This window comes from Natrix helvetica, assembly GCF_964273705.1.
Source record: "Natrix helvetica genome assembly, chromosome: 2".
NCBI classification, from domain to species: domain Eukaryota; kingdom Metazoa; phylum Chordata; class Lepidosauria; order Squamata; family Natricidae; genus Natrix; species Natrix helvetica.
Window position 1 is genome coordinate 181,980,964 of NC_138552.1, and position 20,068 is coordinate 182,001,031.

The 20,068-nt window shown below is 40.2% G+C and overlaps 1 protein-coding gene across 2 annotated transcripts in view; it reads right to left on the reverse strand.

Annotated features, from left to right (window-relative positions):
* The window catches only part of ASCC3 (activating signal cointegrator 1 complex subunit 3), a 225,777-nt gene that overhangs the window by 149,564 nt on the left and 56,145 nt on the right, over window positions 1-20,068 (reverse strand). For both annotated transcript variants that reach the window (XM_081945730.1, XM_081945729.1), the window contains exons 9-10: window positions 13,444-13,644; window positions 12,861-13,001 (exon numbers count right to left, since the gene is read on the reverse strand). In XM_081945730.1, coding sequence (XP_081801856.1) covers window positions 12,861-13,001; window positions 13,444-13,644 — 342 coding nt within the window. The remainder of the gene's footprint in view (window positions 1-12,860; window positions 13,002-13,443; window positions 13,645-20,068) is intronic.

A 20,068-nucleotide genomic window follows, 5' to 3' on the forward strand; every position in this document is an offset into this window, starting at 1 on the left:
TTGCTTCAGCAACCAGATTGGATGGAGAAACAGCTCTTGAAGGCGACGTGCTATGACTATGCATGCTCCTAAACAGTTCTTCAAGAACCTTTAGAATTTAAAACACTTGGTGCAAGGCCAAAGTTTTCACAACCAGAGGAGCATTTTTACTCCTACACAGAGAGAGAAATTTATCATTCTCCTCGAAGCTCTAACCAAGCTATAAAAGGCTATCGTGATCAAATAGAAATTTTTGAACGTGGGCTATCCCAGGCAAAAATGGCCTTATCTATGCTCGAGCCAGATAAGAGGGACTCTCCTGTTTTTCAACTTTCTGAAAACGCCATCTTGGCTCCTTCTCCAAAGCCTAAGACACACCCCCTGGAGGATATTGTGTCAGGCAAATCAGAACAGAGAGCTGTGTACATGTCACAATTGTTACATGATGTTCTTTCTTCTCAAATTACACATGCCACGCAGGCAGAAAGATTAACTGAGCAGCCTAAAACTATAACTCACTCAGATATTCAGGCTGCAATGCAACAAGTGTCTCCACAGGCCCAATCTTCAGCACCCCCTGGTGGTGCTGGTGTCTTCTTAGATGGAGCACAACAATACTTAATGCAGCAAAGGCAGATGGCTGTGTCTCCAGCAGGCCATGTTAATATTGCAGCTCAAGCACCGGCCGCAGCTGTAGTACAGCAACCACAGGGTCAACAACAAGTATATTTACCTGCACAGCCAGCATTTCAAATGCACATTCCTCAGCAGGCATCTTCTGTTGCTCCATTGACTGGTGAGTCAAAATTAAAAATGTCAGGACAGAATTATAAGGCCTGGGTCAGTGAGGTTGCACTTTTGCTTCGCAGAGAAGATACCCATTGTATGGTGTTTAATCCTCCTGTCCAGCCATGGACTCCTGCAATAAGAGACTTAGAGACTAAGGCTTGCACAACATTATTTATATCCATGGATACTGAATTGCAGGTTACTTTTACGCCTGATGCAACAGCCCAACAAATTTGGGCCCAATTGGAAAATTGCTACAGGCCTGTTTCAATCGAATCTTCATGTTTGCTCATGTCTGAGTTCCATGGTTCGAGATTGAAACCTGGTGAACAAATTGGAGGACATTTAACCAAACTGAAAGGAATGAGAAAAGAATTGAGAGAAAGAAGCCATTTTATTGATGATATTCAAATGATCAGCATTATCATTAACTCATTGAATTATGAATGGAAAGATGCCATTGCAAAGATTAACCAAATGCCTATTGCTCAACGCACAGTGGACAATGTTTGCAGACTTTTAATTGAAGAAGAAGCACTCATGTTAGCCACATTTGCGTAGATTACCCGCATCAAGAGCTCCAGCAAGGCGTCCCTTCCGAGGAAGAGCCTATGTTCCAAGGATGCCAAGATGCTACATTTGTAACCGTGTGGGACATGCCACCCAGGATTGTCTCCAACGAGTTCCAGCTCCCGTCACATACCAGCCCAGAGGAACAGATTCCGGAGGCAGAGGCAGAGGCGGAAGACAAGGTCGTCGTGGTCCAAGGTGTGATCCACAAGCTCCACTCACCACATTGGCCTTAACCAACGATCCACAACCTCATCCAGAGTACGACAGACAGCTTTTGTGGACTTTGGACAGTGGTGCAGCGTTGCATGTTACCTACAGAAAGGATTTTTTCACAGAGATGCACGAGCCTGAACCTGAACTACGTGAACTTTATTCTTTCTCCAATCATCCCTGTAAGGTCATGGGAAAAGGAACTGTTTATGTTGAAGAGCTCGATGCATTCATCTCTGATGTTTATTACATACCTACAGCAACTAGTAATTTGCTTAGTCAGAGTCACTTGTCTAGAGTGTTAAAGTTCCAGGTTCACCACCTCGAAAAAGCAAGTTACATAGTTAAAAATGGAGATATTGTTGCTGAAACCATGTTAATTGGTGGTGTTTATTACATAAAACCAAAACCTAAACCGTAGCTACTCCAAAGGCTCCTAAAGCCAACAAAAAGAAAATAAGGAAACAGGTTGCTCAGAGCAAGCCTGCGGTTCCTCACAAAACTGTTAATGTTGAAAATTCACTAATTGGTAAACCTTTGCATTCCAGGTGTATCCACAAGTGGCATAGAAGATTGGGGCATGCCAGTTTCCGTGTTCTTAGGAAAATGCCAGAGTTCGCAAAAGGTTTGGATCTAAAGGGGTGTAAGGTGTTTTTGGATTGTGCTGTCTGCAAGAAGGCCAAATCCAAAGCAGCAGCCGTTCCCAAACGCGCTACACGCCTGTCAAAAATGCGTGTTCATTTTTGATTTGGTACACACTATTATTATTATTATTTTATTTGACTTATTTGACTTATTGACAAAGTGGGTCCTTTTCTGCCAACACTTGGTGGTAAAAAATATTTTCTAACAATTGTTGATAATTACTCTAGATATGGATATGTATATCCTATGAAAGAGAAATCTGAGACCTTTCAGATCTTTAAAGACTTTGCAGCTCTTGTTTCTACCCAACACCAAGTTCGCATTGCCAGAATCCAGTGATCGTGGTGCCGAATTCATGTCTCAGCGTTTCCAGGACTGGATGCGTAAGAATGGAATTCTTCATCAGACATCGGCTCTGTACACACCGGCTCATAACGGAGTCGCAGAACGAAGACAAGGGGTCCTACAAACCATGATGTGTTGTCTCCTAGAAGGCTTCAACCTCAGTAACCCATACTGGGGTGAAGCTATCAAATATGCAAATTACATTGTCAACCGTACTTGGAGCAGTGTAATAAATCAGACTCCTTTCTTCATGATGTATGGATACAAGCCCGATCTCAAGAACCTCCATATTTTTGGTTCATACGCTATGGTGAACATTCCCTTAGCTCAATGAAGAAAAGGAGGTCCAGCAGCAAAGAGACTGAAATTTATGGGTATTGATGATAATTCAAAATGGAGCAAATTTATTGACTCTAAACATGTAATTGTGATTTCCCAATCTGCTAATTTTGAGGAAGATGTTGATTGGTCCAGAATTCATTCCAATGATCTTGGAGTTTATTTTCCTAGAGATGATGTTGTAGATGCCACGCAGCCTGATGACCAAGATTCAGGCAGATATTCCTTCTACCTGATGTTCCGTCTTCACGAGCCGCAGATGCTGATGCTAGTGACGAATGTGAGGACAAGGACGAAGCAGAAGACGAATGGACTGTTGTTCCGAGACATTCCAAGAGGGTCACTAAGGGAATCCCTCCACAGCGATATTCGTGGCAACTGACAAAAACACCCTTGCCTTTGATTTGCAATGTTACACTTTCTCCTGATACATTCACACAAATCAAGCATCTTCCTGATTCAGAGCAAGAGAAGTGGTATGAGGCAATGCAGAATGAAATGGACAGTCTAAAGAAACTTAAGGTATTTACACCTGCAAAACCTCCAGCAAACAAAAAAGTCATTGGCACTCGATGGGTCTACAGAATCAAAAAGAAGCCAAATAGTGAGTCATTGTACAAGGCCAGACTTGTAGCTCAGGGTTTCACTCAACATTATCCTGAGGACTACACAAACACCTACTCACCGACAGTCAGAACTGAGAGTGTAGAAATTGCTTTAGCCACTGCAACTATCCTTGGTTTAGAGGTTTTCCAGTTCGATGTTGACACGGCTTATCTACATGCTGACCTATATGAAGAGATCTATGTGAGAGGTCCTCCAGGATTCCGACAGCAAGAAGGGGATATCTGGTTTCTAAACAAAAGCCATTATGGTCTGAAACAGTCTGGTTTAATGTGGTACTTATGTCTTACTGACAAACTAAATTCAATGGGCTTTATTAAGTCCGAAACTGATGAGTGTGTGTTCACAAAAAGATCTAACAATACATATGATATAGTTCTTGTTTAAGTTGATGATATCGTTATGTTGGTCCAAATAAGAAAACGAGTGAGATTTTTGCTAAAGCTTTGCAGAGATACTTCATATTGAAATCTTTAGGTCATATTAGCACTTACTTAGGTGTTCAGATTGACAAAACACAAAAGGGGTTTAGTCTTTCACAAGAGGATAAAATAGAACACATTTTGCATCATTGCAATATGAAGGATGCTAACACAACAAAGACACCCATGCAAAAAGATTTTCACAACTTGACACATGAATCAAGTCCTGAGTTCGAGGATCAAACACTTTATCGTTCAGTCATTGGGTCACTGTTGTACATTAGTAGTTGGACCAGACCCGACATGGCACTTAGTGTTAATCTCTTGTCTTGACACGTAGGTAAGGCAAAACAGTTTCATTGGACATGCGTTAAGAAGTTATTGAAATACCTAAAACACACTAAACATATGAAGTTATTGTTAGAACCAACACATACTGATTATGCAGAATTATGTTGTTATGCAGATTCTGATTGGGCAAGTGATAAGAAATCATGTATAAGTACTTCAGATTATATGATGTTCCTAAATGGATGTCCTGTTTACTGGCAAGTGAGGAAACAGAATTTTGTTTCTTGTTCATCTAATGAAGCTGAATATGCTTGTGTTTCAGATGCATGTAATTCTCTAACATGGTTTGATGCTTTGATCACAGATATCTGGACACGTCCGATTCGACCAATCAACGTGATGGAAGATAATGAATCGGTGGTTTATATTTCTGAGTCACATTTCACAGGTTCTAGGTCCAGACACATTGGCATCTGTTATCTAAATATAAAGTAATTAGTTAAACAAGGTTTTGTTAAATTGCGATATACACATGATCAGATTGCTGACATGCTCAACAAACTGCTTCCAGCAGCTCAACATGAACATCTGCGTTAAGAAGATGTGCCTTATTTGATGATGTACCTGATGTCCGCTCAACTGGCAAAAGAAGGGGTGTCACTGCGTTTTTTGGTTTGCCAGCTGTGCTTAAACTCTAAGACATACGGTAGACTGATCTGACTCTTATCACTAAGCTCACTACGCATGTCCACATTCTTTTCCACATTATTGCTTCTTTGTTCGCCTGCCAAGAAGGTAGGCAGGAACGCTGCCAAAACTTAGCTAGTAAGTTTTGTTTTCATTTTCTTTACAATAAAATGTTTTTCTTAGAATATATCTCGGGTTTATTTTTCCTAATTATGAAGTATACTTCAAGGAAAAACCACGGTTCATCCCTCATTAAATACAATTACCCCAGGAGGGGAACAGGGCTGAAATTCCACCCTTCCGCACCGGGACATTGAAACCTGATGAAGAACCGGGGGAGATGCGTGTTGCCCGGGGTGGCGAACAGGTCGACCCTTGGAAGGCTGAACTTTTGCTAGAGCTGACGGAAAAGCGATGGATGGAGCTGATGGTAGTCCTGCTTAGCCAGTCTGCGGCCACGTTATCCTCCCCCGAGATGTGGTCCGCATTCAACGATGCTAGGTGATACTCCGCCCATCGGCCTAGGGTTTCCGTCTCTGCCATCAGGGCTTGTGACTGAGTGATTTATATATGCCTTTGTGGCAATGTTGTCGGTCAGCCCTTGATGTGATGGTGAAAATGACGCAGGGCTAACCTGGCGGTCCGGAACTCCATCCAATTTCTGTTGTGGGCAAGCTCCGCCTGCGATCATCTGCGCTGTATTACATGAGTCTGGAGATGAGCGCCCCAACCGTATAGGCTGGTGTTCGTTGTTATGATCAGGCGCTCTGGATCCCCATTGCAGTGCCTCCGTCTGCCACCACCTGAGTGACCGAACCACCTTCGGGGGGAGGTGAATCACCCTCCTGGAGTTGCTGGCCTTGCGTCTCTGGATCAGTAGGAGGAATCATTGGAACTCTTGCACATGCGCCCAAGGTACCACTGCAATGCACGAGATTAGTTTTCCCAGCAACTGGGAGAAAGACACTATGGACACTGACCCAGTCGCTCGGATGTGTCTCACCAGAGATATGATGCTTTCCACCTGCTCCTGTGTGAGAAAGACTTTGCAGCTCCTGGTGTCGATCACCGTGCCAAGATGTTGAACTATGGATGTTGGAGTCAGGTGGCTCTTGTCGAGATTGACGGAAAAACCATGACATTGGAGAACGCATATGCTGATGTCAAGATCTCTTTGGGCTTGCCCCCTGGACGATGAGTGAATGAGAATGTTATTCAGGTAGCAGTCGAATCTCACCGGAAGAGATCGGAGATGAGCTGCAATTGGTAAATGTCCTTGGGGCTGACGAAAGGCTGAAGGGGAGGGCCCTGTATTGATAGTGCTGGTCGGCAACCTGGAACCTCAGGAACTTGCAATGCTCTGGATGGATGGGAACATGCAGATACGCCTCCTTCAAGTCGATGTAAGTTAGGAGGTCGCCCTGCCTGATGCAATCCAGTATGGTCTGAAGTGACTGCATCTTGAAGCGCTTGTATGCTAGATGGATGTTGAATTTCTTGAGGTCCAGTATTGCCCTTACACTCCCCCCCCCAAAGATTTTGGGAACAGGAAGAGGATCGAGTAGAACCCCCTGCCCTCCTGACCTCTGGGGATCTTCTTGATGGCTGCTATTTCCAGCAAATGTCCTATCTCCACCCGCATCAGCTGCCGCTTGTGGACAGACTTGGGAATGGGACAACGGACAAAGGTTTGTGGAGGAATCGAGAGGAATTCCAGGGTCAAGCCGTGATGGACCGTATTCAGAATCCAAGCGTCCATCGTTGTCTCCTCCCATTGAGCAGTGTAGAGTTGGAGACGACCGCCTATGGGACGGGAACAGTGACAGTCACTTAGACTTCCGAAAGGATTGGTTGGAATACCCCCCTCGGAAGAACCTGCGGTTACCCTGTTACCTATTCTTGTCCCTGTACGATGGCCTGTCTTAGGCACGATCCTGAGATTGGGAATATGTCCGATTAAATCCCCCAGAGGAGGCTGGGGGGGGGGGGGGTTTCTGCATTCTGAAAGAGCTGCCTATGGAAAAAGGACTGACCCTTGCAGTCTGGCTTTTTGGTGACCGATGGTAAGATTTTACTTTTACAATTAAGACTGAATCCAAGACCTCCCCAAAAAGCTTTCCCCCTTTAAAGGAAGCGGAAGCGAGCTTCCACTTTGCCTTCATGTCCACCTGCCAGTGGCGAAGCCACAGCAGATGGCATGAGGGCACATGGACCATGCGGTGACCAGGTGAGTTTTATGAGAGGCTTTCTCTGCCCTCTTATCCTCAGTCTTGAGGCCTTCCAGCAGGGTTGAGCCTGTTGAGCTTACTGGTGGTAAGTCCTGCCTGGGAATTAGCTTCAGCCTCAGTGGTGTTAGCCATGATGTCAGTCACAGAGGCAGAACTGGCTTGATGAGCTGAAGAGAGGAGGCTTTAGGGCAGAAGATGGGAGCTGAAGGCCCTTAGAAGCAGTCAATGTCCCAAGTGGTAAAGCAAAAGCAGGACAAAATGGCGCCGTTCAGATCTGTCCAGGGCGCTCGTAGATTCGTGCTAGTTTTAAACACCAGGAAATGGCCAAGCAATAGCCAAAATCCCTGCAACCGCTGTGCTGGAAGTCCTGGGGAGGGGGAGGCCTGTCTGGAGACACGGAACAAGGCCAGATTATTAGAACCCCTCCCAGCGGTGATCTGCAATGGAGCAGGCAGCAGCGGCTTCAAACAGCTCAGAAATAAACATGTCCTTTTGGGACTCATTCTTCATTTTTTAAATTGAGCCTCTGAAGGGAGCAAGAGGCGTGGCTACACAAACTTTGAACTCAGTCCTTGGGCAGCAAGCTGAAGTTAACCCATGCTTGGACACTCCAAGCATCGCCTAGGAGAATTGGCATGCTGTGTGGTGATAATTGGAGCAGGATCCGATGAGCCTGCCTGGTCCTTCCTCTTTTCCAATTTGTCTTCTTCCAAAGCCCTGGATATTCCAGTGATAGATGGGATAAAGTATTTTCCATTTATTATGGACAATACATTGGAAGGTCTTAAGTTTAACTCCAAATATCTACATGGTGAAAAGATCTACTCCAGAACAACACGGGTGCTATGGTTTTTTTAAAAAACTTATTACTTTAGGAAATGTCCTGCTGCTTCCCATTTTACGAATAAATTTTTCTTAGAGGAGTTTTTAAAAAATCATCACCAAAGAGGTATAATTCACTTGTATCTCCCTTCTCAATTTTTGTGCTTTTTCCACTCAGATCCATTTGTCTACTGAGAAATACTCACTTAAAAAGCATGGTTATTTCTCTGAATTTTTTGTTATCGGCAAATCAAAGATAATTGGACTTCAGAATACCTTTAAATTATAGTCTAAGAGGAAAAGAATCCAGTTTAATGTATCATTTGCATTAACTATAAAGAGTGTTTTATTATCTCTTAATGTTTATAGTGCTTTTAGGTATCTAGAGAGAAAGTGCAGAAGAATTATATAGCAATTTTACAGAAGTGTGGGTTTCTCTCAACAAAAAGAATTTATGACAAACCTTAAATCTTGAAGAAGAAAGTCAATAACTAACTCTTGGGATTCCACAATGTCCTACTTATTAATAGAGGTAATGAAATATTTCTCTTAAGGAGAATCTTGTTTGTTTTATGAGGTACATTATTAAAATCATATTTGCACAGACTGCACTGCTAAAAATCTTCTAGTTTTATATACTGTAATTAAAAGATACATTTATTATATAAAAGTCTAACTGTATATATATATTTTTATAAGTAAATTAAAATTAAATTAAAAGATCTCTGCATATTAACATTCAGTTTTATAGAGACATTACCTAAAGGCAAGTTAGTAAAGCTTTCATGTTGTATTATTTTATACTTTTGATGCCTTTAACATTTAGTAATATTATTTGACAATTCTTCCATACCTATCTGCCAACATTTCAGAATTACAGACAGAACCACAGCTCTGTCAACATAAGTCACATAACAAAACTGAGCACTTAAATCTTGATCAAGTCACTACAGCAATGCTGCAACAGCCAGAACTCTTAGGACTGGTCATAAATCCCCCTTGTTTAATTGCTGTCATAATTTTTGAACAATTGCTGAATGAGTGGTTGTAACCTGAGTATTATCTATATTAGATAACGTAGTGACCGCACTTTTAGTGCTATGGCATTATGTAAAAGATAAGAGAAAGTCAAATATGAAAACAGGCCTGCAAAAATAAAGTCTTTCAAAAGATTTCTGTATTTAGAACAAAGTTCCAACCTCAAATTGGTATGGACCAGGAGTGAAATGCTACTGGTTCTGACCGGTTTGCTAGAACTGGTAGCAAAAAATGCTAAGGTTTGCCTGAATCGGTAGTTTAAAAAAAGCTTTAAAAAGTGGGGGAAAAGAAAGGTTCCGTGACACTCAGCTGTGCTGTGCGATCGTCACAACCTTCCTACCCACCCCCACTTTTTAAAGCATTTTTTAAACTACCTATTCGCCCAAACCGGCAGAGTTTGCTTGAGGGAACTGGCAGGGAAGGTTGCAAACCATCGTGTGACTGTGGTGCACGCTGCAAATATGGTGAGTCAGTTGCCAAGTGCCCAGATTGCAAGCATATGATTGCAGGGTGTTGGGACGGCCAGGACTTCAAGGACTGGCTGTAACCACCATTCTCTCAGCATCACACCGTAACTTCAAATGGTTGCCAAACAAGTGGTTGTTAACCGAAGACTACCGACATTGCCTTAGCACAGGAATGTTAAACTGGCATCTTGCAGGCCGGATGTGTCACACACAGGCCATGCCCACCCCGGCTCTGCAAAGGTAAAAAAAAGGTCACAAAACACCACATGACATGATCGAGTTTGACACCCATGCCCTAGAATATGTTGCATCTTCAATTGTTCAAAATGGCAGTACTGACATCAATCCTTGTTTTAGGCACTTCTGGAACCAGATAATTGCATTTCTTATTTTTAAGAAACTTAACATTAAAAAAAAAATCTATGCATTATGTTCAATTGCAATTGGGGTATAAAATCTTCGTAGCTCAAGTTTTTGAAATCCATCAGATGATGAAACCCATCAAGATCATCATCTGTACAATTCAAAAATCCCCAATATCATTTGCCAGCCTCAACTCTTAAGAGTGTCTGTTTTACTGCTTACTCCTTCACTGTCCCTGCAAGAGCAATCAATCACCCAAACTTTGACATGGTCTTCTATTCAGTCCTCTGAGAGATTTACTCCATTCGTGAAAAAGCAGAACTAAGCAAAGAATCTTCCACTTCACTAAAATCAGCCTGTAGTTTTATAAAATAATAAACCAGCTAATATGTAGGAATTGAGCTGATGACTCTTTTTAAGGGATTACTTAAGGATTCTCACTCATAATTTGAATATATCAAAATAAAACACATCAACCACCATCATATTTAATGCATGAACCACAAATTGTGTGGTTAAATTTGATGTTACAGTTATCAGTTCTTTACAAAAAAAATCTTCTATGATCTGATTTTGTAAGTGCTAATCTGCATATCAAGCATTTATGGGATAAACAGTGAATTTGTAAGGATTTTTCTTTGCACATAGAATTCCAGCTGAGAACAAGTTGATTCATTTGTTTTAAATAGGAGGTATTCACTATGTATCTAAATAGTCACATCCATAATGAGGTACTTTTCCTTTTACAGATTACTTGTGTAAACACAATAGGCCCTTCGTATGATAACTTTGGACTAAAAATTAATAACATAAATATTTAAGGATCCAGATGGTCACCAAGACCAAAGGTTTATTCGTTCAGGCTTGGGCTCAAGCTGGAGCCCATTCCTCAGGGAACTTCTCTGTCGTCCACTGGGCTGTTCAGATGTTCTGGAGAAGGAGAAGTTCTCCAGCACTTGCCTGAAAGCTTGGAAGAATAAACCTTTGGTCCGACTCAAATTGGATCTTGCAACATTTTTCCAGGACACATATATTTGCCTTAATTCATAAGAACTATTTAAATACAACATTAGAATCTACATAATATTTGGACACACTATGATTTATCAGTGATGGTTTATAGCTTAGTTTACACCTAGTTTATCTAGCCAAACCACAGATGAAATAAATTATGGCTTAATATTATGTATTAATTCATGAAATCATTATTTTATTATATTCCTATAAAGTACTTCAGTTGTATTTATGTGTGTGTGTATGCATAAGCATATTTACAGGTAATCTTGACTTGCGACTTGTTGATTTGAAGTGTTCCAACACTGCTTTAGATGAGGAAGTGTTATTAGGAAATGCTAGTGACAACATAAGTGATTTTTCAATTCAGAATAAAGTCTTAAAACAAGAACAAGAACAAAAACAAAAATAGAAATCCTAAAGGACAAATTAGTTGTTGGATTTCTCTTCTTCCCTAAGTGTGCTAGATACTAAAATTTACGAAACATCTTTTCAGAAATAAACCTGTAAGGTTTCTGTTTTTTAAAAAAAACAACTGAAGGAACAGATAATAGCAGTGCATATCATTTTAAACAGTACAGAGAAATTACTTTTAAAAATCAGACTCCTGAGAACCCTTCCTTCAAATCAATAGCTCAAAATAAAGAAAAAGGAACCGTGCCTCTTTAACTAACATACAATGAACTTTATGAATTCTCTACCTGGTCAAGAGAAGGATGGGTAACTCATTTCAAAAAGGATTTGTAAAAAGCAGAGAAAACCAGAAATAGCTACAACCTTTCTGAAGGTGGTCTCACCAGATATTTGAGATGGAAACTTCCAAAATTCCCACCCAATTTATGAGTTGTGCTTCCTGTGACTGTTGAGGAATACCCATCCTTGTGTGCAGTAGTTACAGAAAGCTGAGCTAGGAGAACTGAATGGATCATCCACCTCCTGCCTTCCTAGAGACTACAAAGAAGCCAGACAATCAAATCCATACATTTCTAGGATTTCTGAACTAGGCTTCCTGAGACAGTAAAAAATACACGCTTAGCCCAAAACCTCTTTTTATTTCAATGGCTGTGAATTATGTTCATTCACATCCTGTAATACGTCACAAATAGTTTGTAAAGAGTCCGAAAGAAGTCTGCCAAAGTCTTTCGGGATAAGGCTGATAAGTACCCACCTTTATCTCCCTTGAAACGCTGCCAAAATCCTAACTGGAAATTAGCTTTGCAAGGCCACATGGAGCACAGAATCAAAACGGAGCTTCAGACTTTAAACCAACCAGAACGAACAAAGTTGCTTTTTGCAAAGGCTCACCTGCCTTTGCTCCTCCTTTGTGTCCTAAGGGAGGGGCCAATCACCGCCAAGCCTTATTCCCGAGTCATCCCTTTTGTCTTAACTGTTCTTGCCTTTTGGCAGCTCTGCATATGTGCGCACTGGGAATAGGCACCCCTGTTCCTCTGCCTTGCTGATATCCAACTCTGGATGCTCCGGAGAAAGCACATAACTACTAGATGGCCCTAGCCCCGTCTCTGCCTCTGACGTAGAGCCCTTGTCCGAGCATTCCTCAGACTCGAGGACTGGCCCATGTTCCTACCCAACCTCCTCACTGGCCGACTCTGCTGCCATGTCTGCAGGCTGCTGGTTGACCACAACACTGGAAGATGTGGTTGGTTCTCACTTAGCTGGCCCTCATCCAATAAAGCAGTTCTTAATATGGAATTTTGAACGTCATGACCACATTCCCATTGAGAAGATTTTCTACCTTCTCTTTTAAGGCCTATAAAAACTCCAGCTGTGTCAGTCACTGGATAGCATTTTGGAACATCAAACGTGCTGCTGAGTCCAGATAATAAATGTTGGAGAAAATTTTGTTGGATGACAGTTTGCTTAGCACCACCAATCCATTCCTTGCACTGCTCAGGCAGGGAATGATGCGTGTGTTCTCATCTCATGTAGGGTAGTAATGAGACACAACGGGCTCAACTGTTATTCTTTATAAACTGTCAAGAGTGCCCTAGAAAGTAAATAGGTACCTGAGTTCGGAGAATTTCACTTTTTGACAACTGCATGTCGCCTGTCAACTCTTTCACCATGATGCCCAGTGGTTCCAGACGTTTGCTGAAATAATTTGTCATTTCAGCTGCCAATGCCTTCATAGGAGCAACATAAATTATCTGCAATGAAAAAGACGCTAGATTGATAAATGAGGAAAATGTTCAACCCTGAATATTCGCATCAACTCATACCAATCATAATTTATGTTTTTAAAAAATGAAACTGAGCACATACACAGCAAGAAAATTAATAGCAGCATGTGTATTTTGGTTATTTTCAGAATAAATGCTTTTAAACAAAATAATGTATTTTGTTTATAAAGGTCTATCATTTTAAACATTTGTTCTGCACCTAAGTTAAATATAGTTTCAACTCTTTTCACACAGGCAAGCAACATTTCCAGAACCAAAAAAGGAATTGCGAGCCAGCAATCAACTAAATCAACACGCTTTGTAGCTGTATGTATTGGAGAAAACAAGAGGTCTTTGAAAATTTCTTAGATTCATATAAACATGACAATCATATAAGAAGCTCTGTCAAACTACTTCACTGAATTCCTACCTTAAATTCATCCTTTTTGATAACGCCCTGCTGAACGTGCTGACGGATTTCATGCAAAACTGTTAACATGGCAATGTTAGTTTTTCCGGCCCCAGTAGGAGCACATATTAGCATATTCTCATTTGTGTTATAGGCAGTTTCAAAAACAATGGACTGGATTCGGTTTAATCGTTTCATGCCTTTGAAAGCAAGTTGTCCAATCTGCAAGGAAAATTCAGAAAGAGAAAAAAAGCATTCCAATTAAACAATGAATGGAATAGTTACTGATGGGCAAAAATACTAGTATGCAAATAGAAGCAAATATCTCTGAACAAAAAATGGATTATCAATAATTGACCAAGCACTGAACAACATTTATTTTTATTGTGAGGCATGGGAACTTTCAATTTAATTTGACATTTCAAAATATTTCTTCAGCTTTTCTTCTTGAAAGAAGTTTCATAGGATCCATTCATCTCTTTTATGTTGCTTTCTTAATTCATCTCTATGTCATCATCCTCCCTTATAGTAAATGCCCAACAATTATCTAATCCCTTTTAAAGATTTTTGTTCCTCATATCCAATTCAGTTACTCTTGCATGCTATTTTTTATTATATTTATATAAACACACATGCACACAAACTTTATGCTTCACTTCTCTGTCAGCATTTGTGAAACAAACAGAAAATACTGGAGTAATCCCCAAGGATTTTGATCCCTCTTCCCTCCTGGGCCTCTTGAAAGTTTAACTCATTAGATACATTCTGAAATAACCCCAGATTCCACATGTAGGTGTGCACGTGCATGCATGTGCACACACACACACACACACACACACACACACACACACACACACAGAGAACTGGAATTGAAATCTCAGTTGTTGAGTGAAAGAGACGTTAAGCGGGACATCACAGGATTGCTTCGTTCAATAACCACAATCCTGGCACTCACAGTTATTTCATTTAACAATCTTGCAGGTTGTTAAGTAGATGGAATCCCAAGGACCCATTCTCACAGTGTTTCGGAAGCCTCATTCTCCAAATTATGTGAGGCTTGCGGAATGGCATGAGGCAGCTTTGAAAGTCTGGTGTGGCCATGCATTATTTCAGATAGGCTGCGCAGGCCTTTCAGCAGCAGGAGAAAAATGTCTGAACGTGTACGGGGTCCAGCTATCTTAGGGAATGCTGGGTGACAGAGGGGAGGAATCAGTGTCAACCATCCTGTTGGCATATGCAACAAAAGAAACGCCTGGGACATTATTTTACCAGGAGTATATCTTTACTGATAGATTCATGCAGGCACAGAAGGAGTGAAGCTAGCCCTGAGGTTTTCGCATGACAAAAAGGCTAGTTAATTTCTCCTTTTCCTCATTTGAGACACCCATAATCCATTGTCCACCAATCCAACACGTTTTTTTTTATTTTGGGAAAATGGTCTGCTCCTCCGGAATGTTCCCATCGCACGGGCTTGAAGTATCAGGATCTTCTCAGGCTGCAAATGGCTCACATAAATTCCTCACCTCCCTTCCAGATCCCAATACATTCCAAGCATTCTCCTCCCCACTCCCTTTGTTTCTGTTGCTAAGCTGTGAGTAGAGGCACGTTAGAGTCAGCTTTGCAATCGGGCCTTAGAGAATAGTGTGAAGTAGCATTTCTCAATGGCAGTGGTGGTGCTAGGGCTGATGTTGAGGGCAGAGGAAACTGGCTGAGACTGCTGAAGGCCTTGGGCCTCTATTCAAGGTGTAGTCCCAGTGCTGAAACAGAGGGCTGCTATGCAAGGTGGCCTAGGTTAGATGGGGAAGACACACAGGTAGGGAGAATGGCAACACCCTCGTGGTGAAAAGTGTAGGCAGTCTGCCAATCACCTGAATTTTTATCACATAACACTGAGGTACAGCTGCAGTGGCTGTAACTGTGGACACAGGTTTTAAGTCCCTTCATTCACTGCTTTGTAAGTCTGAACGGTTGCTGAAGAAATGGTCATAAGTCAAGGACTACCCTTGTACCCACTTCACATCATTTACTTTTTTTATAAAGCTTTAACCATTTTTCATCACAATTCTTGCAAACTGCAGATCCTAGCACCTGGTCTCTGATTTTTTGTATTTCTCACAAAAGAAGGAAAAGAAATTGAACAATGGAAAATAGACTCGTTTCAATTTGGCTTGTTACAAAGTACTGCCCAAAAGCTTATTTCAGAAGTACCATCTGTCAGTATGAAACTCTGTCTGGAATTTAACTTTGGGTAGCCAGTGATGTACAGTAGTTAAATGTCACAGGGCCTAAGCGACTATGATTCAAAATCCCTATCATGAATCTTCCAGATTTATATGTATATCATATACTCTCTTTCAACCTATTCCATCGTTTATGAAAAAAGAAATGCAGTTGTGTATTTGTCTCATACATTATGTGCAATTAAAAAGGCAGACAGTAAAATCCAACAGCTAAAAGTGTCGGTACAATATAAAACTTTCTAGGTTTTTTTAAACCCTTTAAAAAAATACAAAATAACAGCAAAAACCCCATAAAATACTAAAACCATAATTAAACAAAACAATGTTTAAACAAAAATAATAATGGAAACCAAGAAAGAAAAGAAAAAGTTAAAAAAAGCAAATAAGCTCAGTGGAAAACCCTATTTCTGGATTCCTTATCTGAGAAAGAATTTGAGTATGCATCAGCTATACTGAAACCAAATGCTAATTTAATGTACTATAATGAAATTATGGTTTTTATATATTTAAATTAATTTAATAACCTATTAAATCACTGGATAACCTATTTGCATAAGAGGTTGCACTTGGACTTAAAGAATACTTGGAGAGACATTAATATTACTTAATTGATGCCCAAGAGAATATGACTACTTGCTTTATTTGATTCTGGCATCCATAGAACAACATATTGAAAAAGAAATCTTGACTAGTGAACAGCTAACATTTCTAGATCATGACAAGGCTTGGAAAAAGCTAATTAACCACCCTCCAGCTAATCATATGAATACAGCCAACATGTTGGGCTCTGTTATGCTAGATGAAAACAGCCCTGCTGCTTGTGTTGCAAAAACAGCGATGCACTCCAATCTTTTCTCTATGCCATTCTTAACAACTACTACTGTGTAGGAAAACCTGGGGCTTAAAACAACAGAAATGACAAATTGAAACACAAACATTAAAAACAGAATGCAAAAGCATATTGAGTTGGTTTTAAACCTGTTTTAAAATCTATCGACCTCCTTTTTGAGAAGACCCACAGCCAGCCTTTCTCCTGCCCTACATTTACTTCAGTTGTAGGACAAACTTCATTCCATTCTTTAGAAGAAAAACACACAAGGGACAAGTGCAGCTCAAACTCATGAGATCCAGAAAGGAAAAGGTGGTCAACCTGATATCCTCCAGATCATTTTCAATTCAAAGACCCAGAGTCCCAGCCTACAGGGGAATGGAAGTTTAGAGTATTCAGAGGGGAACAGGTTGTGTTATCCTGCTGTAAGGCCTTGGATCACATTCTCAATAAAAAGGGAATGAAGGAAAATACCTTCATAGCATCTGTTACATAAGTGAGCACATTGCTATCACAATGTCTTTTCTATAAGAAAGACAGACAGCTCAAAGCGCTTCTCAACTCTAGTGGGGACTAGATCACTGCATAGCTGGAGGTCATCCAAGAAAAGGGGAAGGCAGGTTACTACTACATCTCAAAGACAGATGCATATTCCATTAAGATAGTAAAATTGTAGCCAACTGAACTTATATACACTTCTCTGTTTGATCAAAGCAAGGGCAAATGTAAGGCCAAAAGTCTGGTTTTTTTTAGAAAGACATTGAAACAGTGGCATTTCTCTCACAGCTTACAATTTTTAATTTTCAAGTGCTTTTTGTGGAATTATATGTCCTTTGTTTTATCTGCCTATTGAGTTCAAAATTAAAGATATAAACTTTGTTGCTGCAAATAAAACTATAATTATGTGAGATAGAGGCAATGTGGAAAAATAACTCACAGTAAGAGTAATGTGCAAGATATACCTTAGAGAGGCCATAGCATTTTGTTATCCAAGAAAATCTAGTAGCAAGAATGTTATTTCAATATTTTTGTTTTCTCACCCAATCTAAAACATTCAGTTACTTTTTCCCATCCTAGAACAATTTCCCATATATCTAGATAAATTAGTACATTGAAATGTACTAATTTAAACCTATACAGCAGAATGGGAAACTTGAGGCCTTACATGTCGTCAAAGTATAATTCCTAATAAATCCGCCCAGCATGCTCAATAGTGGGAGATGTTGCTATACTTTTGGAAAATCTGAATAAGTTGCAAGTTCCTTTCCTTTGATATAGATCGCATTATGAGATATTGTTATTATTTCACCTTTTTGTATAATTCTACATAAAATCATCTGAAGATATTCCACCCTTAATGGCTAATTAAGGAGATTATGATAACAGCTTGCTTGTCTATCATGACACTAAGATCAGTATTGCCCTTTAATGATCACCTGCTTAGAAACAACTCTGAAGAACTGCAACTAGTTGGGAAAAAAATTATGTATTCTCACATTTAACTAAGGAATGTTGCCAATTTATGTCTCTAATTTTATTCCTGTTACAGTTCCTCAGCTATTTTAAATGTAGATTTAATGCTATTTAAACCATTACTTTAATTCTCCTTTTGTTTCTTAATTTTATTGTGTTAGGTTGCATTGTTAACACAACTGATGGAGGACACAGATATAATAATTCAGAAACATAAACAGTTAAAGAGTGGATAATGTTTAAAGCTGTATATTTTAAAAAAACAACCCAGATTTGTGCATGCATAAAACATCAGAGCGCTTCAGCAGATAGAAGCATCCTTGGTATTCCCCACTTGTTCATAGCACATACTTCATAGTTCACAATAGCAAATAGGCAAATAAGGAAGACAATAAATGGAGTAATGACATTCACCACAGCAATGCCCAGATGTGTTGATGATACTCAGTCAGCCACCTTCCACGCAGTTCTGGAAGCCTTATTGCAGAAGGTATGTTTTCTAGGAAAGAATCCAATTTTCCTATATATGCTTTGAGTTCCTAGAAAACATACTTTCACAGCAACAGAAGCACAAAATTGTCAGAAAATGCACTCAACTGGTGTGTATTTATTGTGCAATAAAACTGTGGAGCACAAATGCCCAGAGTAAGATTTCCTTCTCTACAGGCATTACTAAAGGCACAGCTTCCAGCTGTTTGTGCATGAGTCACGATTAAAACCTTCAACAATCTTACCACTTTAGAGATCTCCACACACCGAATAATGATTTTTTGGAGTACATATTTAATTTGCCTGTTCTCCTATGATGGGAGATAAACCACCTCCTTCAAGCTTGGTGCTACAATATCTATTTAACAAAAGGGGGGCAGAACTCACAAAGACTATTTTAAAGGGTAATTATAGCTGACAGAGGTAATAAACTTAACCCATCAAGGAGGAGTGAGGCAACTGTGAATACAAAGAACATTATTCCAAGAATAAACATTAATGTCATGGGCTCTGTTTTAATACAACTCGTTTTTCTCAAGGTCTTCACTTCATACAATAACTAACCAGAATAATAGTCTATTAATAACATGTATATGTGTATGTACAAACTGGTAGAAGAATGTTATCCACCATCCTCTAGGCTTTCATCTGAATCACATGAGATACAATCTCTGTTGCATGGGCACCACTTCATCACACAAAACATGTTCGTCAACATCTCCCTTTTGAGGACATATTGAGCACTGGATTTTATTTATGCTCCATATAGTTCTAGCTACAACAGAGGTGTCCAAACTTGGCAACTTTAAGACTTGTGGACTTCAACTCCCAGAATTCCCCAGCCAGCAGCTGGCTGGGGAATTCTGGGAGTTGAAGTCCACAAGTCTTAAAGTTGCCAAGTTTGGACACCCCTGAGCTACAGGGACGCCTGTTTCTAGAGTTGCCATCAGCCTTTCAGAATTGTAGTCACAGAACTCTAAACAACATCACCCGATTTAGTATAGAGCCTCAAATGGCTACATTATGAGATAGATGTGTCAAACAGAACTGAGCTCCATCTTCAAAATACACTAAATGTACTCTATAATTTTGACTTCGCAAGTTATTTGGAAAATAGCATAAAGATGCTGAAAGCAGTCACAGAAGAGTGAAGCACTTTGTGCAACAGAACCTAAAAGTGACAGACTTCAAGTTTAAGACCTGCAAAGATTTTCTAAAATAATTTATAGTATGTTGCCTTAGTAATCATTACCGTATATATTTCAAAGTATAATACGCACCTTTTTTCCTCAAAAAACAGGCTGAAAATCTGGGTGCGTCTTATACACTGAATACAGCATTTCCCCGTCCCTTCACCAAAATGGCCGTGCATAGCTTGCAGCAGGCTTTCAGAGAGCTCCTGGGGGCTGGGGAGGGAAGAAATGAGCAAACAATGGGCCGTTTTTTGCCCCTCCAGCCCCTAGCAGTACTCTATAAGCCTCCGTAAGGCTATGCATGTAATTTCTCTCTCTCTATCCTTTTATCTATCTACCTACCTATCTACTCTCTCTCCCTCCCAATCTACTGTATTTCTCTCTCTCTATTTCTCTCTCTCAATCTCTCTACCTACCAACCT